The 27,286-nt window shown below is 42.2% G+C and overlaps 6 protein-coding genes across 6 annotated transcripts; 2 read left to right on the top strand and 4 right to left on the bottom strand.

Moving 5' to 3' along the window:
• Positions 1-7,672: 7,672 nt before the first annotated feature.
• LOC129584374 (uncharacterized) lies at positions 7,673-9,353 on the bottom strand. Its single transcript, XM_055476532.1, has 4 exons — positions 9,218-9,353; positions 8,917-9,054; positions 8,478-8,782; positions 7,673-8,055 (listed from the first exon to the last, which is right to left on the bottom strand). The coding sequence occupies exons 1-4, from the start codon at positions 9,258-9,260 to the stop codon at positions 7,912-7,914; spliced, it is 630 nt and encodes a 209-aa protein (XP_055332507.1). The 5' UTR covers positions 9,261-9,353; the 3' UTR covers positions 7,673-7,911.
• Positions 9,354-13,395: 4,042 nt separating this feature from the next.
• LOC129584241 (uncharacterized) lies at positions 13,396-14,478 on the bottom strand. Its single transcript, XM_055476357.1, has 5 exons — positions 14,455-14,478; positions 13,893-14,105; positions 13,800-13,829; positions 13,624-13,740; positions 13,396-13,553 (listed from the first exon to the last, which is right to left on the bottom strand). The coding sequence occupies exons 1-5, from the start codon at positions 14,474-14,476 to the stop codon at positions 13,396-13,398; spliced, it is 540 nt and encodes a 179-aa protein (XP_055332332.1). The 5' UTR covers positions 14,477-14,478.
• Positions 14,479-18,599: 4,121 nt separating this feature from the next.
• On the bottom strand, positions 18,600-19,436 carry LOC129584240 (histamine H2 receptor-like). The gene is made up of 2 exons (XM_055476356.1): positions 18,786-19,436; positions 18,600-18,722 (listed from the first exon to the last, which is right to left on the bottom strand). Exons 1-2 carry the CDS (start codon positions 19,434-19,436, stop codon positions 18,600-18,602), a joined length of 774 nt encoding a protein of 257 aa, XP_055332331.1.
• A 2,245-nt stretch (positions 19,437-21,681) lies between these two features.
• On the top strand, positions 21,682-22,883 carry LOC129584239 (galanin receptor 2a-like). The gene is made up of 2 exons (XM_055476355.1): positions 21,682-22,539; positions 22,651-22,883. The coding sequence occupies exons 1-2, from the start codon at positions 21,682-21,684 to the stop codon at positions 22,744-22,746; spliced, it is 954 nt and encodes a 317-aa protein (XP_055332330.1). The 3' UTR covers positions 22,747-22,883.
• A 795-nt stretch (positions 22,884-23,678) lies between these two features.
• LOC129584255 (serine protease inhibitor dipetalogastin-like) lies at positions 23,679-25,245 on the top strand. Its single transcript, XM_055476374.1, has 5 exons — positions 23,679-23,795; positions 23,875-23,930; positions 23,997-24,150; positions 24,503-24,579; positions 24,926-25,245. Exons 1-5 carry the CDS (start codon positions 23,774-23,776, stop codon positions 25,088-25,090), a joined length of 474 nt encoding a protein of 157 aa, XP_055332349.1. The 5' UTR covers positions 23,679-23,773; the 3' UTR covers positions 25,091-25,245.
• A 708-nt stretch (positions 25,246-25,953) lies between these two features.
• On the bottom strand, positions 25,954-27,286 carry LOC129584254 (mucin-17-like). Its single transcript, XM_055476373.1, has 2 exons — positions 27,101-27,286; positions 25,954-26,965 (listed from the first exon to the last, which is right to left on the bottom strand). Exons 1-2 carry the CDS (start codon positions 27,153-27,155, stop codon positions 26,106-26,108), a joined length of 915 nt encoding a protein of 304 aa, XP_055332348.1. The 5' UTR covers positions 27,156-27,286; the 3' UTR covers positions 25,954-26,105.

Below are 27,286 nucleotides of genomic sequence, written 5' to 3'. Positions count from 1 at the left end.
AACTAGCCTTGGGTTACGTTGTCCCGTACGCCTGCTTGAAATAATTCAGTGTAATCGGAATAATAACTAGAAATAATTTAAAAATTTGCGATTTTCTCGGAGCCAAAGAGCTCAAAGCTGGCAGAGTATGTTTTGTAATTCCGCTGGCTCTAATGTTTCCGGTGGGTCTACACTGTGTGAATAGCTTAGCTGGTCTGGACCAGTTGGGGGAAGTTTTGTTTTACCATGCTGCTGAAGGTCCATAAGACTATCAGTCCAGTTCTGCTGTTTAAATCGGACGAGATGGCGATTGCAGCAGGTAGACGTTTTATTCGGCAAACTAAGAAATGCGCGCATATTTAATACTTTACGGCAATACATAAACTCTTTGTACGCTTATGACCGTAATATACGTGATTCAAGTAATCTCGAATTTTTGACGACTTTATTGGCTTCTATTAATTTTCTTGTCAATAAGCCTTCTATTCGCGCTAGCGCTTTATTTCTATAACTGATTTCTGGTCGCAAATAAAATTCTGCTCGGCTCTTGTATGACTTCTTCGAATTAATGAACATGCCTTGAGTATTCTGCGTTGTTTGCACAAGAACTTGGGACGAACCAGTGTAATTTCAACTGGAGATTCAAAGCCATAATTACAAGAAATTATAAGTTTCGTCAATGGCCGCACCGTTGTTGGTTGTACCAACATACGGTACCACTACATATGTACTCAACACCACATAACCGTAGAATTTTTCAAATTTTCATTTCCATGCAGAATTCAAAGAAAACAATTTGTGACAGAAACCAAGTTATATTTCAGTCGGCAAAATTTTGATATTTTTCACACTTGATGTTGAGTCGGTATCTTACGAGGAAAAATATGCTAAAAAATTTGAGACCTTTTTACAGTTCAGAGAGAAGAATTTTAGGTCACTTTTTCGCGCCAAAACTCACGATTGCATAATACTTCCAACAATTGCTGTATAAGTGTATATGTTGGATAAAATTGCACGTGTATTGGGTAAAACACGGAAAGCTTACGAAGAGCGGAACTGTAAATCAGCACAGGAAAACTGCCATAAAACCTGCGATTAAGATTAATGGTTATCGTAGGATAGTAGCAATTAATAAAGGACAGTGAAGTGCTATTTGGAAGTACTAATTCCTAATGGCGATCTACTGCTTAATCTGAAACTGAAAAACAAAGATTCCCATTACACAGTGCGCTACAGTGACAGGCGCACAAAGTCACAACGCTAGACTGCAATACTCGATCGCACAATACCTTTCACTGCAATAAACCAACACTGGACAGCTATGTCGTTTCAGGATTAACTTTCCAACAGCGTCGGCACACGATCTCTTGGAGTTCCGGTACCGAGAAGGTAAATATGATAGGATCTAGTACTGGCTGCATTTCGTATATCACCATCAACCAGAAAACGGTGATGGAGTTCTCCTCGTTCGCCATGAAAGGAAAGTTAACAACTACAGGAGTCCAGCAAATAAAAATAGTGATCGTTAAAATTGTCAGCAGCAGAAACACCTTGCTTTCCGTTTTGTTGCACGAGGTTTTCGCGTGCCTGGGAACTAGTGCAATGCAAACTGCTCTTGACCTAGAACTGCAAGCGCATGCAGTCAGGCGCTTGTGATTAACGAAAGTACTAGCAATTTTTAATGACCACTCTAAAAAACGTTTTCTGTTAAAAACTGCTCAGCATACTAATACAGTTAACAAGTGTTAATCAGTACCGGGAATCACTTATAGTCCCGTTGCATATTTTGACATTGCGGGCAAACGAGCTAAATGCCGAACAATTGAAGCCTAATTCCACGTTACACCTGTGGAACGTTTCGTACCAAAGAAAAAAAGTGAATCGTTTTTTCGCTCCTTGTAGTCACAGTAGACATCTGTATACATGCTGTAGACGCCCTGTAGAACTATCGGTAGTCACCTGGTTTCTTAGGATGTATACCGCGTGTCTACAACGGTGTCTACAGGTTGTCTACGGATGTCTACCGCTGTATACAGGCAGCCCTTCTTAGGTTCATTCGATACTCTGCCTGTATACAGCGGTAGTCATCTGTAGACAGCCCGTAGACACCACTGTAGACACTGTAGTCACCTGGTTTCTTAGGCTTTTTTGGATATTTACAGGGTGTTTACAGGTTGTCTACAGGGTGTCTACCGGTTGTCTACAGATGTCTACCGGTGTATACAGGCAGGCTTTCTTAGGTTCAGCTTGATGTTCTGCTGTATACATCTGTAGACGCACTGTAGACAGCCCGTAAACACCCCTGTAGACATACTGTAGTCACCTGGTTTCTTAGGTTTCTTAGGTTTTCTTAGGATGTATACAGGTTGTCTACAGACTGTCCACAGAATGTCTACAGGACATCTACAGGATGTCTACCGCTGTATACTGTACAGGTAGCCCTTCTTAGCACCAGCTCGATACTCTGCCTGTATACACCGGTAGTCACTTGTAGACAGCCCGTAGACACCACTGTAGACATACTGTAGTCACCTGGTTTCTTAGGTTTTCTTAGGATGTATACAGGTTGTCTACAGGGAGTCTGCAGGTTGTCTACGGATGACTACAGTGACTACAAGAAGGAAAAAAACGAAAAAAAAAGTTTTTTTCTTTGGTACGAAACGTTCCATATATAGATTTACAAGTTCTTCGACAAATGCCTTATTTGGGCTCCCTTTAGAATACAGGCGCATACCTGGGCTCCCCTCTAGTAAACAGCTGCAAAACTGCAAGTAACTACTAATGCAACGGCGCACGAAAGTGGTTGCCAATACTGCCGGAAGTGCGCCCAACCGACCTTGTGCGCGATTTACATTAGTACTTGCAGTTTGGCCCCGATATGCGCCTGTACTATATAGGGAACCCAGATAAGGCATTTGTCGAAGTACGTTTTATTCCATTACCAGAAAATACTCGTATAGATCAAACAGAAAGGACCTGCCCATCGCTAACAACAGTTAGAAAGTATTAACCTCCTGGTTGGTCCGGGGCAGGGCGGCTGGCTGTGTACGCGCGATTCCCCGCGCACGTTTCCGGCGAAATACGAATGTACACTAACAAAGTATACTACCCAAGTGTGACAGAAAGCGTAAAAAACGATATACAGTAGCTTGGTAGAAGTATAACGAAGATTGTTGATACGACGACAGGGAGAAATCTATCAGGCATCCGGCCTCCGGTTTGTACAGCAGCTCATCCACAACAATAAGGGGCACACGCGCGCAGTTAGCGGCTCCCCAACATCCACCGACATTATGTCGGCGAAACAGGTTTTGTGCTGCTGACGGTATTGTTTGGGAAAAATTATCGCACAGAACCGGCTGATGGCGATGATGGTGTGCATAAGTTCCTGTGCAAATGAAATCGGAAATCGGCAAATGAAATCGGCAAATGCAAATGTCCAATATAGGAATAAAAATAAAATGAATACCATTGCCGGCCCCAACACCACGCGCTAAGCAAGCTATTAATGACATCCAACGGTCTGGCGCAAATTGCGAACAGAAAATTCGCCAGAAGGAGCGAGAAGCAGTAAACTTGAAAACCTCGGCAGATGTCGAAATTCGACACATAAACCAGCAGCACGCCTCCATTTAGGGAGAAAATAAGGGTTGACATAGTTAGTGACATTACGGGGACGATTGTCAAAGCAGGCACGCACATTTGTCCGACATCGCAAGTATTCGCTGATGCATTACAAAATGAAGTGTTGTTCGACATTTCAGCGACTCGTTTGGCACATTTTTAAGTTTCCAGTCTTGCGCTGCCTAAAGAAGTCAAACGTACTCCGCAAATCTTTTCGGCTTTCAGAAGTACGAGCGCAGTTAAGAACAAACGAAGCCAATGCATCGAGAACGTTTTTCTAAGGTTGCGATGCGGCACAACCCGGACTTCCCGACTGAGACAAGCGAAGATAACTTCAAGTGACTGGAGTATGCCTGGGGCGCTTTAACTAATTCAACGTCTTCGATCGCCTTGCCATTTATGGCGGCGGTGAAATGGTAAAATTGTTAGTCTCATTTTAGAAAACATTTTTTCATTTTAGAAGATAGCGTGAGATTGGCCATTTTATGATGTCAGGGCGGGCTTATGATTCAGCCCTTCTGTCATTGGTTGGTTTTGGGTTTTTTCCTGTCTGGGCATTTTCATGCGTTTTGATGGCTCTGTAAGGCAGCTGCGCTGCCTACAGAGACCAGTTGGTTTTTGGCTTGCGCGCAAGCGCGGTGTGTGTTCAGATTTCGGCATTAAAGCCTACATCCGGGTTCGTTTTGTTCCTCCGTCGATGGACGATGCGCGCTTAGCCAGCGCCATCTGATAATGGAGCTCGATTAAGGAGAAGCGCTGTTTTTGCCGTTAAAACACAATCCGTATCAGCGGTATAAGTATCGTTCTTTAATCAGGACTAGGAGGACAGGTGATTACAAGCGAGGCACAAACGTATTTACTGAACGGTTTTCTAACGATTTTTGTATAGGTCAAACGCTGTTTATGATCTACAGAGGTGTGTTTGTGCATACGTATGTGCGTGTGTGTGGGTGTGTATGTGTATGATCTCAGAAGTAGAACACTCGATATAATGCGCAAAAAAACGGACTGGAAGGTCTCTTGAATGGCAATCCTACGGGTAGGTGTCCCGATGTTACTCGCCATGCATAGTAGTAAGGCAAGACCCCTGCTGAACTGGAGCATCGCGGCCGGTACTACTTCCTAGTGTTACTCATAAGATTGTTGTACACACGTGTGGACGTAATTGTACCATTGGCACTGTTAACCATTATTCATTGTAAACCGATAAATATACTAGTACTTTATTGAAACATCTTTTAGTGTTTTCACACGCATACCACATATTTGAGTGCTTGGATGGCGCTGTGCTTGTCCATGAAGCAATTGCTTTTTAAGCGCAGCACAGCGGCCTATGGCATCAAGCCATCAAGTATTGATCGTCCATATTTTTTTTGCTTTTGGATGATCTTTAAAATATCAAACAGCAAAAAAAATTGCCAAAATTCTCAATGTCAGTGCAAGCAAATCTGCACATCATTCTTAAAAATGCGACTGGTTTGTGAGAAGTAAGGAGTTATTCAGTTTAATATTGCGGATACAACTCGTGAGAACTGCTAGCAAAAGGCGCCGGATGGAAACGAGTACGACCGCATCTATGCTGGCTAGCGATTAATTAAGGGCATTTATTTACGTATCTCTGTAAGCGCTGAAGTGTATAGTGAAAACTGTAAACCAAGCTTCCCACTGCACCATGCGCTACTCTGACAAGCGAATATATGCTGGTCGAACTGTTTCTCAGTGCGATGGACCAACACACGGCAGGTATGTTGTATCAGCAGCGACGGTGCACGATCTCTTGGAGTTCCGATAGTGAGAGGGTAAAGATAATTGGATCTAGTACTGGCTGCATTTCGTACAACATCATAAACCAGAAAACGATCATCGTATTCTGCTCTGTCGCCATGAAAGGAACCATAACTGCTACAGGAGTCCAACAAATGAAAATAGTGATGGTCAAAACTGTCAGCAGGAGAAATGCCTTGCTTTCTGATTTCGCCGTACGAGTTTTTCGGGTCCCGGGGAGTGAATGCGAGGCAGATTGCTCTTGACCTAAAAGCGTATATGTAAAGAATTAGTTTAGCAGTCGTGATCTACGAAGACACCAGCAGTTCGTTACGATTAATCTGGAAAACGTTTCCTTTTAAAGACTGGTGAACATAAGGATTCAATACATAACAGTGCATTACATTCACAACAATTCATTCCGTACATTCGCGACAATACGGTGAATCATTAATTTATAGCCCCGCTAATTCTTGACATGGTGGCAAATGAGCTAAAATGCCAAACTGTCGAAATTAAATAAGTACTTACTTCTACATGTACATATACACAAACGTTCAAAATACAAGGTAAATAGAAAAGTTGTTTTAACCGAAATCGATTATTTACGCGTTATGCCGTTGCCACGAGATATGAGACGCAGAAGCCTTAATATTATTATCTTCAATTGTATGGGGTATTTATTGACCTTTAAGTACGGTTCGCGCAAGTGCCGTTGACTGTGTTTGCGTAATTCCCCGCGTACGTTTCCGACGAACGTACACCACCAACGGATATTGTCCAAGCGTAACACCCAACGTAATGAACGATATGGCTTGGTAGAAGTATAACGAAGATTTTTGATACGGTGACAGGGCAAAATTGATCAGACATCCGGCCTCTGCTTCCGGTTGTCTGTACAACAGCTCATCCACAACAACAAGTGGCACACCCATACAGTTAGCGGCTACCCAACATCCACTGCACAGTCTTACGGCGATACGCGTATTGTGCCGCTGACGGTACTGTCCGGGGAAAATTATCGCGCAAAACCGACTAATGGCTATGATGGTGTGCAAAAACACTTGCGCGGTTGAAATCGTCCAAAATGAATACAGATAAAATGAGCACCAATGCCGGCCCCAACACCAGTTGCTAAACAGACTATTATTGACATCCAACGGGCCGTAGCAAATAGCGAACAGAAAATTCGTCAGAATGAGCGAGAAGGAGTAAATGTGAAAACCCCGACACATGTCGAAATTCGTCACGTAAATCAGTAGCACACCTCCATTCAGGACGAACATGAGTGTTGAGATAGTTATTGACACTATCGGGACAGTGGTCCAAGTAATTACATTAGTCCCGGCATCGCAAACATTTACCGATGGGTGGAGAAACGAACTATTATTCGCCATTTCAGCGAGTTAATATTCTCCGCACATGTAAAAGTCTAGCCTAGTGGTGTTAATACAAGCCAAAAGTGATTCGTAATTTTCCGGGCTTCCACAGACACAGACATAGAATAGAAATTGCGAAGGGAGCAAAAATATTTACTTTTTCAGACACGAAGAAGCACGACCCGGACTTCCGACTGACATCGGTAACATATGACGAGCCTTTGACAACGACCGTCTGGACTGAACCTGCGGCCCTGTCATTATCCTAGCGTCTCAGATTATCTTACTATTCCTGGTGGCGGCAAAATGATTAGTCCCATCCCCGAAAACAACCTATACAGTGTCAAGTTCTGCCGACGTTTAAAGAGGTCTGCTGCTTTTTGCTTTTAAATGCCCGTATAGCCCTCTAATTAGAAGGAAACGATCCCTTGTGTGCAATGCAGGAAAACAGACGCTCTCGTATCACAAGGGCATCAACAGTCAACAGTGCGATATAAAGCTGTAGGTCGGTAATTGCAAGTATAGCGCGAACATGTTTATTTGGCGCTTTTCTAACGTGTCTGGTGAAAGGTATACAATGTTATTAGCTGAATCCCCAGAAGGAGAACAGTAGACGACTAGACGTAATAGTCCAGAAACATGTAGGCGAAATGTTTTTCCATTAGCAGCGCTAGTTGACCGGATATTATTGGGCCTTCTACTTTAGACCAGAAATGGCTTTTAATGGTTGCCCATTTTGTTAATGGTTGCCACAGTGTACGAGTACGTACTACCGCCCTTTACCGTAGTTTAATGCTGTTAATAGTGACACTACGGTTGCTAGATTGGCTTTCGTGGAGGAGGCTATTACAAACAAACGGATGAGAAGCGAAAGTTTTCGTCTTTTTACGGTAATTTCAGTGTGCAGTAATTCCATGATGGGAAAATTTGCAGGTCTACTTTAATCAGCTGTTCCAACAATTTTTATACAATAACCAGTTACTTATAATTTATAAATCACCAACAATTGTACATTTAATAACAACACAACTAATAGCAGTGCAGTTTGTTTAATCAGGTTACAAAATTTTTTGATGTTTTTGATGAAGAAAAAGGTGATTAATGGCAGGCAGGCTTCATTAATTATATCTGTATACAAAAGTAGACTCCTTTTTCCATCGATTGTTTACGGTTTGAACGCGCAGTACCAAGTGAAGAAAGGCCAGGTCAGAATTCCCTGGAGGACCTCCACAAATGTCCTTGGATAACCTTGTACGCGGTCAAAGGGCGCCGTTGCCACAAAGTTTTGCGGCGGAGCCACGGTCACAGTCTGCAGTTATAACAGTTCATTACAAGAACTTCGCTGTACATATGGTCATGGTTTATATTAATTTGAAGGTCAGATCTACGCTAGATTAACTGACTGATTTACGCACTATTGTATCTAGAGCTCACCTTACTACAGACTCTGTATTTGCTTATTTTCCTCTGTTCAGCACAAAAAAGCTGAACAGAGAAATTAAAATGAAAAACTTTTTCTTCCGGATTCTGTTTCAAGCATACTACTGCTAATAATCACGTATTATTCTAGATCAGTTAATTATTTGCTCTCGATAAAAGTTCCGGGTGAGTAAACCAAAGTTAAAAGAAAAATTATCCTTACGGGTGCTGTTTCAAATTCATATCACCTCGAGTATTCCATTAAACCAAATCAAATCAATTTAAGTCAATTTTTAAACTGCAGACACTTACGTCAAAAAATCCGCAGTCACCAGTAACTTGGAAGGCGAATTTCACCACAAAACTGGCAACCGTACCGACGCCAGCCACGCTGATGGTATAACTGCCCTGCAAAGTTTTGGCATCTAGCATGGTGAAGGTGTACGTCAAGGATGCTGGACCACCGAGAGACAAAGTGTCCGTCACTCCGCAGACAAACGCCACTTGCTTATTGTATACTGGGTCAGAGTAAATGAGGAACTGTTGGTATTTGCTCCCATCTGCTGTTTTATTAAACACCTGACGTTCTCCGCCCAGGACTACGTCAGGAGGAATGCCTGATAACGAAAAAACCGTTGCAAACAATTTGCAGGATCTAACATTAAGTACGTTGACTTTTTAAAGACTCTTTCATAGTTTTCCACTGATTTATTTGGAGCGTTTATTGCTTGTTGTAAGAAGACATTCTTACCCACAACTCCATTGGTCAAGTTCATCATGTTCACTTGCTGCGCCCAGTTCATGTCATACGTTCCAAAGAATGGATCCAGTGGCCAATCGCAGCTACCTTGCGCCGGGTTGGGAGCAGTACTATCAACGAGCTTCCAGCCTACATTGAAAACGCTGTTGACCTTTACACGTTTCTGAAAGCTGAGCTTATTACTGGGTCGGCTTATCGATTATTCATAGAAAGACTAATTTAGACTACGCCTCAGCACATCTGCTTTGGAAACATTTTTACAGCTTACTGAGTAGGCGAAAAGGTCACTTACCAAGGAGGGCTAAAAGAGCAAGTTGGAGGCTAGCGCTCGGCATGTTTGACGGGAAGCAGAAACTGATTACTGGATAAAATTGCAAATGAATTACCGATATTTCGAAAGACCTTTAACAACTGATTGCAAATGTTTGTGCTGTAGTTCCATCGGTTAACTTGTTGCTCCTTTTATATGAAACATTTCTGTTTTGAAAACATTGTAAAAACGCTTTGTGGATAGTTAATTTGGTGGTTTGGTGTTATTAACGGAAGTAAAAGGCGTTTATTTGCGGTAAAAGGTGTTTTACTTTTGTGGAATGTCGGTCAGTTCTTACAAAAGTGGTCTGCCGCTTACATTCTTTCTCGAGACTAACACGTTGTTTTCGCTGAATTCCAGGCGTTTACAGGGCGAGTACAAATAAACAGGCATGTTCAGTGTTTATAGGTGCGTTCAATGACACTTTTAAACAACGGTCGTAAACGACTGCACGCCTGGTTAGCAAGTCATAAGCGTGCTTTTGCGCTGCAAGCCCATCCAGTTACTAAAACTGCGTTGGCGTTACGCCAAAATATGTACGTCCATGGGAATTTATCGTCGTTAGATATGGTTTTGTTTTGGCTGTAAAAATAATGTGTTCGCATTCCTAGATTTTAACAGCCGCGTATGCCGGCAGTATACATGAGTATGATGCATTTTCAGCAGTACACGATATGTGTCATAAAGACAATAAATTATAACAGTACAAAAATATTTTCAAAAATTGTTGTACCAATTGGAAAGTCTAGCATGGTCGATGTAAAATTATCTTGGTGAATCTAAGATCAAAATGTGCTAGTTCCGCCGACGTTTGATGTATTCCATCCGTCGGCTTCTATAAACTACCTGATGGGCAGAAAATTTACCTGAGAAGTGAACTGCTAAGATTATTACCGCCGAACTCCAAAAATACTGAAACCTAGTTTAAAAAAATCGGATCTTGTGAAAAAAATCTTGAATAAGAACGGATGTTGTAAGGCGCTAAGTGACATATTGTATGCTTCAAGTATTATGTTAATTAATAAAATTAATTTTAAAATCCATTACTTTTTAAAATTCATACCAGACAGGTTTGTGCATGTTATTATTATGCTTTACAAACGTACAGCATGTTATTATTATGCTTTACAAACGTACAAAGTCAACTATATAGCAATATCATCTGAAACAACCACTATTCTTACAAACAGTGGGGCACCGCAATTTTGGTGGGGCATAGCAGCCCGCCTTTGATTATCATCACGTGTTGCAAATCAGCAACAAATGGATACGACACCATCAGGAATCGAGGATGTTTATCAAGGAGGAAAAGTAGAGGATATTGTCGTAATGTCCCGGGCATTTGTTATTCTCAAATGACTGACTAATAACGCTAGGGAAACCTTTGGGTATCACTTTTAGTATATATATTGTTTTCATTATTCTGTATTTTTGGATTTGATAACGTGCATATTCCGCTTATACTGCGGGGTGTGCTCGGGTTATGATTTTTTCATCGTCAATCATCCGTCAACACATTTGCCAGTGTTTAGTTGCACTTTATTTGGTCGGCATATTTTCAATATCACAGTTGTTCACAATATTAGAACCTTGTTTTTGGTCGTAAACACTTGCACCACCTTGCGTAAAAATAGAATGTAATTGAAAGGTATAGTAATTGCCAGGGTGAAGCGTGCACTCTAATCAAGCAATCCATTGATTTTTCTACGTATTATGCCTCTTGAGATAACAAAGCGTAGAAAACAAATATACAGGATATTCAATATTAACTCCAAGTTACGGACGTCGGACTCGAAGTAACTAACTAACATCAAAGTTAACTCTAAATAACATCAGACTAACTCTAACTGTAAGTTACGAATTCAAAGTCAAGGTTACCCAGTACCAACTGTCCGTGTATAAGAATGGAATGTTCCTTGTACAGTGGAATCTTCCTTGTATAAGAATGTTCCTTGTACCGTTGCGAAGAGGTATCCAGTCTGCGAAATGCCGGGCCACCGATCTGCAGTTACGGTCAGCTTTGATAGCGTTAATTAGTTTCATTGCATAATACGAATATTCAACGTTGTCATCCAACTCTTGGCGGTAGAATACCATAGCTAGCATCTTTGTACGGATGCTTGATATCGCTAAGGTCTTGCTTCAGCGTCTGCATAGCCAGTCGTGTCAGTATTCCGGCGCTGGTCGTAACTGGAAGGGCACGCTCTTTAGTAGAATTGACCAATCGTATGGGAACATTTTTTAGTGATGTCCTTTCGCCTGTTCGAAATCGCCGACTTATTTATTTATTTGAAACCTTAAAACACGCAAGCAAAAATTTGCACACACTGCACAGTTGTTACCCACTTTTTAAAATGGATTGCTGCCACACCCTCTCGTTCCAGCAAATGCCGAAGGCGCAAGATCTGTGCTTGCGTGTAGCGTGGTGGGCAGCCTGATGCGACACTGCGACAGAACTGCCCTCTATCGACCGAAAAAAGGTCATGGATAATAACAACCATTTGTAAAGAAACATATTCTCGATCACCGCAATCTGACTGATGGAGAGGAATTGGTCGAATCTTAACATGAAACGCACCCGTCTTACAAATCCACTTCATCAAGCTGTGCAACAGTTCTGTCGTGTTAGCACAGTTTAATCTTTACTGCAAAAAAACCCACATCTGGGGCAAAACGTCGTTGTGGCGCCCCGCTTATAAAAGCCGGATACCGCTTATGTAGATCAAAACCGAGGGGGAGTAACGAGGCGTTGATGGAGTGTCCGACAATTAACTTTCGCCGTCTGGTGTATCGATATTTAGGTAGCACATAATCCGAACAAATACATAATTACAGGAACATAATCATAAATGTGGAATTATCCCTGTCGGTGGCCAGGATGTAAAACTGTGAAACCCGAGCCGTGGTAATCGGCAGGAGGGATATCATTAATGCAACACCTTGCATTTTCCTGACCTGGCCGGATAAGTGAAATAGAGAAGGTTATTAATTAAATCGTTTGTTGTTGTTGCGATATTACTGACTTACTATCCTCCAACTGAAATTAAACGCTCTATATTTGGCTTTAAATACCAGTTTCGTAAATCAAAATAAGCGTGTACCTAGTCGCTATTGAACTGACATCGGCCTCTTTAATATTTTCATTTAGTATTTTTTTAAACCAAATATTTCCCTCAATCGCCGTCAGTCCGCGCACGGATCTGTTGACGCGTGTTACTTGCGGAAGCGATATAAATGATTACGTTTAACTAGACGAAACAGCAGCAGGTGCCAGCCGACGAAAGACATCATGCGTTTGCATAATTAAAGCGTCCCGCGCAAATATGTTTGCTCAGGCCATGTATTGTCGTGAATGAAATATTAAACTCTAGTATGCAGTGGCAGATGCGTACTATGCAGTATATGCAGCACAGATTTAGGTGTATTTCGTGCGTACGTGTTCGCTAATTATTTATAGGTAAATTTATTTTTGTAACAGTGCTTGTTCTTTCGAGTGGTGACCTCCCAAACCCAGTCGCTCATCTTTGTACTGTTCGCATGAGTCACATGTACAGATTGGGTACGCGACGGTCTTGATGGCGCGCTATTCTGTTCTGTTGACCAGGATGACGACAAGTCGACAACTGATATAAGTTAACTTTTCACTGGATGGTTCTCAAGGGAGTGACGAATCACAGTGTGCAAATTACTTAGACACCGAAAGGCCCGTATGCATTTATATGTACATAGGTATATCTTTTGAAATTTTAAGATTGTCTTTCTAAATTAAGCACACCATTGCAGTTTAGAAGATCGTTTATACACGTTGGAGTGGAAGCAAACTGAGGACACACGTGTACGGGCTCTTCGTATACGATTACAACATATCAAACGAACTGTTCGAACGTTGTGCCAAAGGTCTTATTTACGGACATCTGTTTGTGCACTTTTACATCCAGATACACGTAAATGTACTGGCAATTCTAAAGCGTAAAGGTTTTCCCGGGTAGGTTCTGTTAATGGTTGGCGAGTCATATGTATCGGTAATTAGACTTTACAGTCTTTCCATAATATCCAAACGGTACGCTTATTTGAGGTTCACAAGCACTTTTCCGAGCAGAGAGACTTGCACTCTCACACCAACATGAAATGAACGTAGAGTGCCGTCAGTATATGGGCAGTTAACATGTGGGAATGCGTCCTTGCGGAACTTTAACAGCAGGAGATGACGTCGGCTTGTAATTTGCATCCACACACCACACTCGGTTGATACGCGGGTCGTACTGGCGCTTGGCGAATTTACCGTCGGCGGTGCAGAAAGGCCCGTACGTGTCCAGCGCTGTAATCAGCATTACCTCATCTTATTAATTCTTTGGTTTGTACAATCACGTCAGTAAGCCTGTACGTACACAGAGGCTGGAAGGCTTCCTCGCGAGCTTGTTTGCAATTGCAGTTGCCGGTATTCGTTCCCGCAGTTGTGGCCGTTCCACCAGTCAAACAACCCTCGCCCCTCTTCTTGTTTTTAGCTGCAATAAAAGTTTCGAAGTTTTAGCTACGTTAACCAAGGATCTTGAGGATCACTTACAACGATCGTAGTCAAATGTGGCCTTTAATCCTGTAACAACATACCACGTGGTGCAATTGCAGTAAGGGTTGCATAAATAAGTATCAATCTAACCGATCTGAAGGTCTCCCGACCACGACCCGCCGTATGTTGGGACTTCAGCGCAGTCTAACTTGTCGCCATTTTTGGAGCAGTACTCGTAGCTATTGCATGTGAAGGATTTACTGCCGTCGTTGTTTTGAAAATATGCGCAAGTAAGGTAGTAGAAGGTGCGTAAGTCATCCCCTGTCACCGGTTTGGCATCCTTATAGGTCAGGCTGGTAAAATCTGCAGAATAAAAACACTGTCAAACACGTAATGTTGATACTTCTACAAAACAACAAAAAAGAAATACCATACTTTACAAAAACCCCAAGAATAGAATACACAAGAATAGCATACTGATAATAAAAAATCTAATATTATTATTGATAACAGAGTAATATTAGAATATCACTGATGTATGTACATAAAAGGAACGTAAAGTAATCAACAAAATTATGTGCCTTATATGTGCAGATAATAAAGAAACGTTATTTTGTTAGCAGCTGATAGCAGGAAACGTGAACACAACAGCAATTAGTTCACGATAAAAATCAACAAGGCACACTATCGCGGAATATTGTCATGAATTTACCGGTTCCAACATCCGCTTTCATCAGTTTTGTGTCGCCTTCTCAACGCCAGCCGACATTGTACACCGCGCTCTTATCGTTGGGACCAACTCCGTCCTGTACGTGCTTTTTAATCGGATCTGCGATGATCCGGCTGGACATTTGTTGATTTCCGTGCAGAGTACCTTCTGTTTTTCCAGCTGGTGTCGGCACTGAAATTTTAGTGTCCGATCTTTCAGAATCTGACCAGTTAGATGGATCGCTGAAAACAATTATTTTACGCCTCATGAGTACCTTTAAAATAAAATTTGTTGAACTGCACCATGTCTTTTATGCCTTAAATGAACCAAAAAGGTCACGGATCGGCAAGTGTACATGACTTAATAATTACCAATGACAAATAATATTAAATAAACTCATTATTAAAACAAATTGTTATTTTAAGCTGATAAAAGACAGTCTATCTAAATTACCTAATAAAACTGAGAAAAAAAAACGAAGAATATACAGAGAAGAGAGAACATGAATTCTGAAAAAGAAATGTCGAAGGTACCCGGAAACGGATCATCCGCAATAACAAATGTTGCGAGTTGTACAGTTAACATCAGGCCCACAGTATCCGTTAACGTCATCGTACTGGCGGTTTTACGTTTCCACGTTACTGTGCAGGACCAAGTCACCGGTGTACAATGTATAAGCAGGCGTTAATATACGGCTTGCTGTTGGTACCTAAGCCGGCTTTGACACGATTTTCGATGTAACTCTGAAGGGAGAAATGCTGCACTATCCTAATTCAGATCTATATTGCCACGAATGGGATACACCAGAGCCGGCAAACCAGAAATGACTGACCAACACCAATATTATATTCTGAAAGCCCGTAGTCGAAAACCCGGCCAGATAGTATTCATTTCTTTCAAAACCTCTCCCGCTTCGAACGCCAAAGCGGAATAGTTTTGACTAACTTCACCAAATGCAACTACATAAATTATTGTAACAATAATTATCATCGTGGTATTTTTAACCAGGCAATGTTGCCACGTAAACCAACTAAAATATAGCTAAAAAATGAAAGTCATTTCTACTATTTAAATTATCAGAATGAATTTAATTAGCAGACCGTCATTACGACAAGAACGACTATATATGTAACGTTGTCATCGAGGACAATTTCTGCACGAGTGCCGGCCAACCAAGTGACCGGTACTCTCCAGTGCACAGGACCCGTTAGGTCAGCGGGTGACCGAGCAACCGGTACTGTCCAGTGTACGGGACCGTTAGGTGAGCGGGACCATTAGGTGAGTGGGTGGCCCAGCTCTCGGTACTGTCCAAGTGTCCAGTGTGCGGCACCCGTTAGGTGAGCGAGACCATTAGATGAGCGGGTGACCGAGCTACCGGTACTGTCCAGCGCAAATAGCCTGGTAGGCAAATGAGCTAGCAGGTGAATGATCTACCGGTACTGTCCAGCGCACAGATCCCGTCAAATGAACGAGTGACAGAGCTTCCACCACCCAGATTCATCAAGTAGAGGTTCACAGAATCATGAATTCAGTTGTGGGAATTTATGGTGATTTGAGAGAATCATGAACTGATTAAAAAATCATAAAAAATTTAAATCCGTGTTTATATATAAAATCCGTTTTTTTGCGTTAGTACAATGTAGCGATTATGTTTCGACGAAATATGTTATTCTAATAGATATTCATTGAAAACTGAATAAAGTGGCCGTTGACCACAAGAAACGCGGAGGCGAAGCCGAGGCTGTTTCTTGTAATATTATATAGTAGAAACTTACTCTTTTTGGCTTGCTGGCAAATGGTTCTGTTTTGCCAGAGGTGAGATTTTGTACCGATAACCGGGAAATTTAAATGACTTACTAATCGGTATACTACCATCTTCAATACTTGGAATTTATCATTTTTTGTGGGAAAATTTGCAGGTGTTGCAGTTGTGCATTGGCAATAAGAATGTCTCCTTTTTGACTTGCATTCAGTTATAATTTAGCATTTAATTTTACAGACTGGTAGAAGGGACGTACGAGTATGTCGTCGTGCAACAGCTTTTCTCTTTACCGCTGATATCCGTACAATGTTCAGTACCATGATTATCCAGAGCAGTTGTAGCCTAGTACTGCATTATTTCCCAGAAGTGGCTCCTTCCTTACCTTATCAAGGTAAAGATCTATAATACAACGGAAAACCCCGTACGATCTGGTCAGAACAAGCCAAAAAATTAATCGAAAAACTGCTACCGCCATTCGATTCAGCATGTCTGGAAACTGTGTCACATGCATTTTGTTTTGGTAATATCTGCTCCGGCTCTCGTGCACAGACGCCGGTGCCGGTAGAGAAGAAAACTCAAGGTGACCTTGAAAACAATTTCAAAGTCCTGTTGCATGGAGCAAAAAATCAGTAAATTTAAACTGGTACCCTTTTTAGATCAACAAATCAAAAAGGTTTGAACTTTTAATCCTACAAAACTAGAAAAGTCAATTAGCAGTAGCGCAAACGATACTGCAAGTGGATGGCTTCGTTTACAGTTTAAATCGTTTACATTTGAAGGCAGCTGTAAAAGAAACTGACCATAGTACTGTAATCGTTCAAACGGGCTAACCTTTCATTGCAGTCCGAGCAAAACTAAAGTCAGTGATTGATAAATGATAATCAGCATCTGCAGTCCGTAAATTATTTCGTATAATACGGAACAATAGTACGGTATCTACTGTACATGCTAGATCTTTATTACCACAAAAAATAAAAAGGGATTCACGAACCCAGCTTTCACGTATAGAATCAGCAGAAACCATTTCCATAATCTGAATGCCCATACATATTCCAAAACCCGGCCAGACGGTTTTAGTTTCACAGAGCCAAGCCGTGACCAAACTACCGCTACTATCCAGAGCACACAGCCCGCTAGGTGAACGAGTGACCGAATTACCACTACTATCCAGAGCACGCAGCGCGCTAGGTGAACGAGTGACCGAACTACCACTACTATCCAGAGCACACTAGTTAAACAAGTGACCGAACTACCACTACTATCCAGAGAACACAGACCGCTATAGGTAAACGAGTGATCGGACTACCATCAGCATCTATTGCAAGCATCCTTTAGTGGAAATTATTACCTGGTAGACTCGATCAAGGTCGGGAGGGAGAAGTTAACAAAAATTCCCTTCCGAGTGAAAGTGAATGCGTCTGAGTGCACAAAAGCCATAAATTCACTTTTTATTCTATCTGCGTTTTAGCGTATTTTCGGATCATTTTGTTTCGTTGAAGGAATAAGATGTTAACTAAATAGCGGAACGAAATCATTTGAATAAACCGGCCGTAGACTGGAGACCACAAGAAAAGCGGAGGCGAAGCCGAGGCTGTTTCTTGTAGTACATACTATAAGTTGTAATTTAATGTATGTATTCACCAAAGCGTTTAGAAGTACCCTACATACTGAACATTAACAGGCGTGTTGAATCTGAATTTGCACAAGCCCGTACGACGATTTGGCATATACTGTATATGCATAAATAATCACAAATACAGACTGTACAGGTAAAAAGCAGTTTAGGGATAACGCCAATTGGCGTTATCCCTAAACATGTTAAGGCGCACTATGGCACAGTATCTGCACTCTGCATGTGTTTGCATGGCCTAACACGTCAAATTTCTATATAAAACAAACAAAAATTAAATACGTACTTAAAAAAATTCAAATTGAAAAGTACCAGAAAAAAATCCACATGGTTATTGTTAAAATGACAGTGCTAAATAGCCTTTGCTTAGGCGCTAGTATAGGTCGCTACTATATTCATCGATCGTTGGGTTGACCGTACTAACTGTACCGTCATGTGATATATGTATTTCTGTTGCCGGACAGGATTTTATATGTAATAGTGTACACTGTACAGAGTATGTACAGTGCGCGCTTATTTTCTGTGTGCTGCTTTCTCCGTTTTCAAATTCCTTGACTTTCTGATTTTGCTAGGCATTCTCCGGTTTCTATCTACAGGACTTATTTTCAATTAAAGTGAATACGAAGCGTTACCTAAAGATCAAATTTATTAATTTTGCAGGTAACCACCAGTATAAGTTTCTCGTGACTCAGTCGTGAGCCACTACAGAATAGCATACAAGAGCAGAACGACCGAGTGATACCATTAAGTAGCATTTTAAGCTGTAACGCTAGCAGTTGTGAGCTTCCCATCCACATGACGCTGTACCGCTCGCTGCGCGTAACGAGCTATTATCATAAATCCTTTGCGATAGTCGCGACTGATGGCAAAAAACAGCACCTGCACACAATCCCACATATTATAAATTAAACGCTATAAAAATGAAGTCAATCATTTCCTTACCGGATTAACCGCATAACCGGCCAATCCCGCTGTCCGTACCCAAAGGGTGGCTCTGGCCTCACTGCGCCACACCAACGGATAAAAATGCATAATCAGCGGGGCGGGAAACAAGCAGACACAGTTAACAAGAAACGTAGAGAATAGAATTTTCGTCATTGTCAGCCGTCGCTCGACATTATTCCTCACGGGCTGTTCGGTTCCGACGCGTCCACGCACCGCCCGTTTCTGGTTAATAAGAATGGCTAAATACGCCGCCCCCATGATGCAGATCGGGAGGTACGTATTGCACGATCCAATAACGACCGAATACAAACCGAACGTCTGGATAATAGCACACACACCGCTGCTGGTCAGCCCGTTCGTCACTGCCGTTTGATTATACAACGGAATGCTTCCGATAAAGATATACGACCACATCAGCGGAATCCCCAGTGCCGCAAAAAATTTGGAGAATTTCCCGGTGTAATGATAAGGAAACACGAGCGCCACCAAGCGGTTGAGGGCGAGTAGGACACCCGCCCAGTTGTTGGCATGGTTGAGAGTCTGGAATACGGAGGCCACCACAACACAAGAGAGATTACTGGTTGGTGAATAAGGAATGACGAAATATAAAGGGCACGCGCAGCAGCACATAAGCAGCTCGATGAACATGTACTGGAAAACCAGTGCACCGGAGCCGGTGCGAAGTCTCTTCTGGGTAGCGGTAATGTAGAGAAGGAGGAGAACAGAAGAGTGCCGATAGCAGCGATAATCATGCTAGTGGCAAACCAGACGCTGAGTTCGTTTGAAGAAAGAATATGCCGTGTGACGTTGCGGGTTACATTTACTGTAGCTCGCTCATTTTTTGATTGCATGGCAGAGCATAAGGAGGTCTATACAAATAAAAATGCTTATACCTGCATAAAAAAACCAAAGTTTTAGAATTACGTTTTTACTGGCTCAAGAAACTGATGTGCATCATCATGCAATCAGCACAGAAAGCCCGGAAAGAGCCCGATCCATGCTGCAAGCAAAATTAATACTTCAGTAACGATGTTGCCGCTACACGACTTGGACACGCTATAACAGCACCCGATTCAAAACGTTGGACCTGCGCTATGATACAGACTATCCAGTTATTTCCCCGACAAAGGTAGACCAAGGACTGAAATCAGAAAGCACGTGAGGATTATAATTAAAGAGCGGAAATTGGATAATTAATTAGCAAATGGTAGGAGCGGTGTTGACAGTCCCCGAAATGTTGACGTCCGGTACTCTGGTTACAGCTGCTGCAGAGTGAAAATTGCGTGTGCGTCTTTTGTTTCACAACGCGCATAAAGCTCAAATGTAGGACAAACGGAATAACACACTTTATTAGAAGTTTTCACAAAATCATGCGCAATACATATGGTGCAATTTAAATTTTCATTACATTATTCTTGCATGTTGTACAAAAGAGCTCATCATCAATGGACCGTACCAGCCGGAACCTGTGATCCTGTTTTTTGAAGAACGGTTAATGTTGAAGGTAAAAAGGTAAAAAGTAGTGGAGCTGAGAGAAAAGTGCGCCTGTTTCGGTATGCGTGGACGTAATTTTGCGTCTAAGGCAATACATGCACAACAACACAAGGAATAGCAATCGGCGACTACTGAGCATGCAAAAAAAAAACATTGCGGAATACAGACTGAGCACTTATCACATTCGCAAATTTACCCTTTAATATCGTTCCAACTGTAAACGAGGACGCTGACGCTAAACGGCATCAAACGCTAATTTCGATCAACACGTGAACTACTCACCGGTCAATAATTTTATTATCGGCTAAGCTAACCGGTCTCCTGACGGCTCGAATGTTACCCCCTTGGCTGCTCTCCCAGGAATAATACATTTTGGTCTAGCAATTATGCAACCTTCTTAGGATGCTGGGAGCTCATTGTTCGGATATAATGGTGCGGCACTGTGGTGTGCGCGTTTCCTGGTCCTTGTTGCTGTTCTGCTTACGTTTGCCGCAGCCGCTCAAGATGAAAACAACTTTTATCCTAAGCCGAGGTCGCCGCCGCTGTTATAGCAATCACTACCACATAAAGCCGCAGCTATCGTGGATAATCATTTAAGCGAACATAAACGGTGCCTGCCGGGCCCCGATAGGCAGTTCAGATTCTCCACCCAACCGTCCGCGGCTGTATGATCAAACTATCGGATTTAATCACAGTTTACGGTAGCCCGGCTTCTGCATTTACCTGGTATTCCCGCCTTTTGACGCATCTGTGGTTCGTCTTACTGCGCAGGATGCAGTGAAGACATGTAAGTGATGCTACCTGATTGCTGCCGGCCGTAACACTTTACTTCTTGGAACGTGCGGCGTGATTCAGTTCGAGCTTAATCTGGCTGAGCATTCAAGTTAAGATGCAAGCAAGTTTTGCTTTTGTTGGTCGTCATTCCTTTTCAGACGCCCCTAGGCTCTTTCCCATAATACAAATCTGTGCAAGAAAGCTGTTTTATTTTTCACGCGCTCGGGAAGTGATAAACAGCAGTTCCCTTATGCTTGGAAAACGAAACGTGCAGCTTGTACGTACCGTACAGGCAATGTTTCACCAGGTGGAGTTATGCTTCTTTGTATCGTGTTTCGCTTGACGGAAATCAAAACTGTATGAAAAATATTGAAGATCCTTTAAATGACGGAGTGATTATTGATTCGCGATAATGACTGGGAAATTTTCCTGGAGTAATATTCCAGATCCAGCACCGGAAGATATTCAAGAAAATAATGGTTATTCCGCTGAGGCTCCGCTCCTATAGGCGCAGCAGCCCGACGGCGTCAGTTAGCTATCCCTTCCGGTTTGCGCGTTTATCTTGATGCAACATGGACTAAGTCTGCGTGAGTTTCCCTTAAATCGAACATCAGCTGTTGTCATGATGGAATACCGCAACTTTACATTCGTATATCACAATACAACAAACTCAACCGTTGACAGTTTATCCAGCCTTGACTTGTCAGTATGGTTCATCACCACGATTATCGTCGCCGTACTGGGATCTGTGCTAATCACGTTCCTCCTGACAACATTATTCTCACACCGGCAACTCCGCACCAGCTCGGGAATTTGCGTGGCGAATTATATGTTCATCGAGCTCATGCTGTGCGCTGTGGAGACGCCGCTGCACGCCTTACCCGTGTATTTCCGCATTACCATCTTTAACTGCACCGCCCTGGTATGCAGTCTCCAGACGTTTAATCACGCTAACAACTGGGCGGCGGTCTTGTTAGCTGTCAACCGTTTTATCGCGCTAGTGTATCCGTACCGCTATACTAAGTCGTTTTCCCGAGGTTACGCCACGATCGGCATCCCAATGATGTGGATGTATATTTTCCTGTGCAGTATTCCGTTTTACAGTCAAACTGCAGTAAAGCTGGGATATCTTCCTAGTGGAGCCTGCTCTGTTATTCGTGCGAACGGCTCGTATTTTTTCGTAATGGGATCGCTGAACACGTACCTTCCCATTGGGATAATGGGAATCCTGTACGCTTTCCTGTTCTGTATGAAAAATATGTCAGTAAAGGTCAACATTGCCGGGATCAACACTCCGCGTAATTATCGGCGCCAACGACGACTACAGATGATTAAAGTGTTGTTTCTGACGTTTGTGATTAACTGTTTATGCTTGATTCCAGTACCCATATTAAATCAGTTTTACCCGGGAGTCTGGAGAAACAATCCCAGAGCGCTGCTGTGGACAAGGACGCTGGCGATTGGTGGATATGCCCTCAATCCGGTAAGACAGCAAAATTTACTTTACCGTTATATGCTGATTACATGCTAATGCTATGTTAACTGTTTCCGCAAAGGAAGGCCTTTCGAAGTAAATAAAGAAGTCGTTTTGCAGTTGACGTTTTTTATGGTCAGTGGAGATTACCGTAGAGGTGCAAAACGTGCCTTTGGTAACTGGACTGCCAGCGGCAGTAATTCCCAGCGGAATTAACCGCGCTAAGGAATCCCGCGCGATCGCCGATTTATTGAGCAAATCATCGGTGCAAAGATATTGTAATTTTTGCTCTCCTTTTGCTTTCCTGGAAGATGTGGAGCACATATTGGTCGCATCGTTTTTATGGAAATCCTTTGTACAGATATCACATATCAAGCTTTACTGGAAAGAGTTAATGTTGCTGTGTTTCTGAATTACGACGATGAGAAGCACATTAAGGTGGAATATCAAATATTTGACATGATAATAACTGGACCCCATATGACCTCAAACACTGTTGTTTTGCGTACATGCTCCTGTGCAAGCTGACCTCCGCAGTATTAAGTACTATCTACATGAATACTATCTACAGAATGCATTAAAATATTTATTAAATCATTCAGGGATACCACTTACGAAGCCATGCACATGTAACTACTACTTTAAGTAAACTAAAAAAGTATTATCCATGGATACAGATTAATAATTATTTTGTATCATGCTGGCATTAATAAACGTTGATTGTTCATTATATTTATTTCACTACTTCTATCGTAAATTGTATGGCTCGCTTCACGCGCGTACGTGTGCAGTACATCTAATCAGTCTTCGGTATTTTGTAAACACCTTTGCTACAGTTACACATTCTAAGCGGAGATTCACTTCCGGTATCAGGTTAACATAGTGATAGGTACTACAGAATAAATTTGAACAAGCATTCCTAATAAATAAATCAAGGACGAAACACTGAGTCATACCGACCATGAAATTGAAAGATCATGGCTGTTTCAAGAGAAGCGCACGGTTCACAGTCCATTTCTACCGCACTCTCCTACACTTTCGCCAAAGCCCACAGCAAACATCGCTGAAAACGATGGCGATAGCATCACATTCCTTGCATGTTATAGAGATCCTTGTGGATGATAAATCCCGCATGTTCGCAGTCGACTTATAAAGTGCTGCTTCCGGGTAGCTATAATGTGGTAGTTAGGTGTTTCTCGTCTGTAAAGAACTTTTACTCGATTTCTGTCGCTTCGCCGTCAAAATGCAGAACGTGTTTTTGTGTCGTAAGTTTCTCGATTCTCAGAATTTACTTAACTGTATGCATGCAGTATCTAATCGGAAAATATTTAAAATGTTTTGCAGTATTCGCTTTGGCTTTCGTGGCCGTCGTACAATGCAAGCCGAAAGGAGTCCGACCGGTAAAATAATGTACCATAATTAACCAAACATTTACCAAATTGTAAGAATGCTATATTTTGTTGCAGGAGTGCAATTTGGATATGAAGACCGGTTGCCCGCGCAATTACGATCCACTGTGTGGAACTAACGAAAAGACATACGCTAACCTGTGCGAATTATGCGTTGCTCATTATCAAGCCACGGAGAGCGGCAAATCCGGCGTGGAAATTGGACATCCCGGTACGTTAAAACAAGCGTGATATTATCGTTGATGCATAATCAGACGCACAGGCAGCGCACCTTGTTAACAGCGAAAAATTTCTATCAGTGTTTTCTGTTAGAACAACTCTGGCAAGCTTTTATTAACAACAACTAGCTTTTACTAAAAAGGTTAACAACCTATATTAACAAGCGTTTAATAAATGAAAATAGGAAAATAGGAAATCTGCTTGTATGGTATACAGTATGTATATTTACAAAACCAGAAAAATATTTTAAAATTGAACAGTATAAAAAAAATTAAAAAAATACAAAATAGGAAAAGATGACTGATTACTTACACTAATAAAAATAAAATCGTTTTGCTATGCAGGCGAATGTGATCACGGTGACAAGCCACAGAACGATCGCAGTGAAGGCGACAGTGCCAATACCATCTATCCTCGTGCGGTAAGCCAGCAAATTCTCCTGGAAAAAATAATTATAGGTCTGAAACTGTAGTAAAATTTACGTTGAACGGTTAGTTGAGAAAATTTGTTTTCGTCTATCGTTTGAAAGCTAAAGTTATATATTGATTTGCTTTTCAAAGCATTTAATTATTTATTGATTTATTCGTTAAATTATAATAATTTAACGAATAAATAAAAAAACGAATGATGTTTTTTAACTGTCGCAGTTGTGTGACCATGCGGAAGCGCATAACTGCAGTCTGTGCAAGGCTCTGTGATACGTTTGTCGGAATGCTACATGTACTTTGCTATACATAACACATATACCTGTTTTTCATTTGCTGCAGCCAAGATGCTCTCCAAAGCCGGCACAGGGTCTTCGTGCTTGCAACCGCATGTTGCGCCAAGTGTGCGGCAGCAATGGAAAGACATACGGCAACGAGTGTATGTTGTGCTTCGATATGGATGAAACCGGACAGGATATTCAAGTGGCCAAAGAAGGACAGTGCTAAATATGTTTGTTTACGATTAGGACTGACAGTATTTTGTCTTGCGTCTGCAAAACTAGGAAATAATTTCCTTTCCTTTCCCTAAATGGAACATCTAAGATAAACGCAGTGCGGTGCGATATTTGCGGCATAACGAAATAAAAAGAAAAAAAGAATTGCGGAACGACATAATTATGTTTGTCAAAAACCGGCCCACGCGAACAGATTCTGTCAGTATGTCGGCCGCTAGTCCAAGAAAATGTGAACGGGGTATTAAAAGCTACAATGTACATACTAAAGCGCATAAACTTCTACGTACTGCTTTTTTGAGCACTTCGGGGGCAGTCGATTATGAAAGCCATTAGTCGTGGGAATCAGGAGCAATGGGGGCGCTGATACCGTCTATCCTCGTGCGGTGAGGCAGTTAAACAATCCTTACAAAATTTAGATTTGCTTAAACCATAACAAACCTTCGGTGGTAAACGACTCTTGTTTCATAAAAATTTCCGAAATCGTTCTACCGTCATAGTAATTATGTGACTGCATAAGCACGTACCTAAGTTCCGATAAACTCATTTTTTATGTAGCTACTACAGGTGAGTTCAAAATATACATTGTCTGCATCTGATACAATAATTACACCGGTTTTCCGTTTGGGCAGGCAAAGTGTAAGCCGGTCCCGGGAAACGGTCCTCGTATGTGCAACCGGATGTAGAAGCCAGTCTGCGGTAGCAACGGCAAGGAGTACGGCAACAAGTGCACGTTGTGCTTGGATATTGACGAGACCGGACAGAACATCCAAATGGCCAAAGAAGGATGGTGCTGAATTTACTTGTCAACGGTTACAATTTGATAAGCAATTTTCTGCCGGGCATTTGACAAACAAAGAACTGGTGTTCTTTTATTATGCAACGTAAAACAGAATGCGCCGCAATGGAAATTAAAATACTTGCTAAAAAATTGGAGTTATCCCGCCCAAATATGTGACAAGCAGCAACTTCCCGGCTGAGTTGGCAGTTCGGAGTTACTCGGACATAAATTATCCGCCCATCATTTCAAATCGCAGTCGCGGCGATTCCGCCATAAATCCACAACCCGGCATAATGTTGACACAAGGTTGCGGAAACATCGGTGGGCGTTGAAAAGGGACCGGTGCGGCAGTGGTATTAACTGGTGCCGAGGTTGTCGTCTGGTTGAATAATGCCACCGAAACATTAGTGACATTGCCTAGCGCAACGGTTGGCACAGCGGTTACGTTCAGCGTTTCCTGGCTTTCCCGTTGCACAGGATTTTGAGGAATCGGTGTCGCAACCGTGGCGTTAGCGACTGTCTCTTTAACCGCTGGGCTGGAAGTCCCAGGTTGCGGTAATACAGGTGGTGCCTCTGTTCCTGCAGGCACGGCAATAGGCACTGTGACGGAGCTGGGCGTCGTTAGTAACTCTGGTGGGGCAACGGTTACGTTGCTCGACAAACCGGTCAGTAATAAATCAGAGGTGTTCATTAGTTCTGGCGCCGCTGGCAGACTCGGTACGCTGTTAACACCACCGCTATTTTGTGCAACTGGAGCAGACGGTGCCGGTGCCGCGTTGTCCACAGGCGCACTGGTTGAAGAATTTGACGCTTCTATAGGCTGATCGCCGGCTGCAGCATGCAGTACAGTTCCCGTTAATGCCCATTCCGGATTGGAACCGTTTTTAGCGAGATTAGTTACTAAGTCCGTCAGATTACCGGTGAGATTAACACCGGAAGCACCGGATAGTTGCAGCTGGAAGTTTGAGGCGTTGCCGGTAAGTTTAACCTCAGTGGGAACGGGTGCTTGGGCAGCCGGTTCAGGAAGTGTCCCGTTGGGAACGTTAACCGGATCAAGAGCGGCCTGTGTGCGTACATAAGCAATACGTCCTGCAAAACATGCTTTCGCTATGGACAGTAACAGTGAATATTAAATTCAGGAAGATAGAACGCGTCATATTTTCAAGTATCAATTGATCAAAACCCAAATGTACGATTCTAATCAACGCTAAGTACGGGACTTACCGATTAGTAAAACCGAAACTATACCGAACAAAATATCCATTTTACTCATGCACATTGCACATGTAGAAATACTACCCGTAGACAAATTCGTATATACCGAAAGTACAAGTTACTCTTGTTTTGACGGCATTAGACGTATTACTTTTATTTTAAATCTACCCTGTCCAGGCATACTTCGGCAACTTC

The sequence above is a fragment of the Paramacrobiotus metropolitanus genome, unplaced genomic scaffold (genome assembly GCF_019649055.1).
Source record: "Paramacrobiotus metropolitanus isolate TYO unplaced genomic scaffold, Prichtersi_v1.0 Parri_scaffold0000013, whole genome shotgun sequence".
Lineage (NCBI taxonomy): Eukaryota > Metazoa > Tardigrada > Eutardigrada > Parachela > Macrobiotidae > Paramacrobiotus > Paramacrobiotus metropolitanus.
Note: the sequence above shows the minus strand (reverse complement) of the source record. Positions and strands in the feature narration are given on the sequence as shown.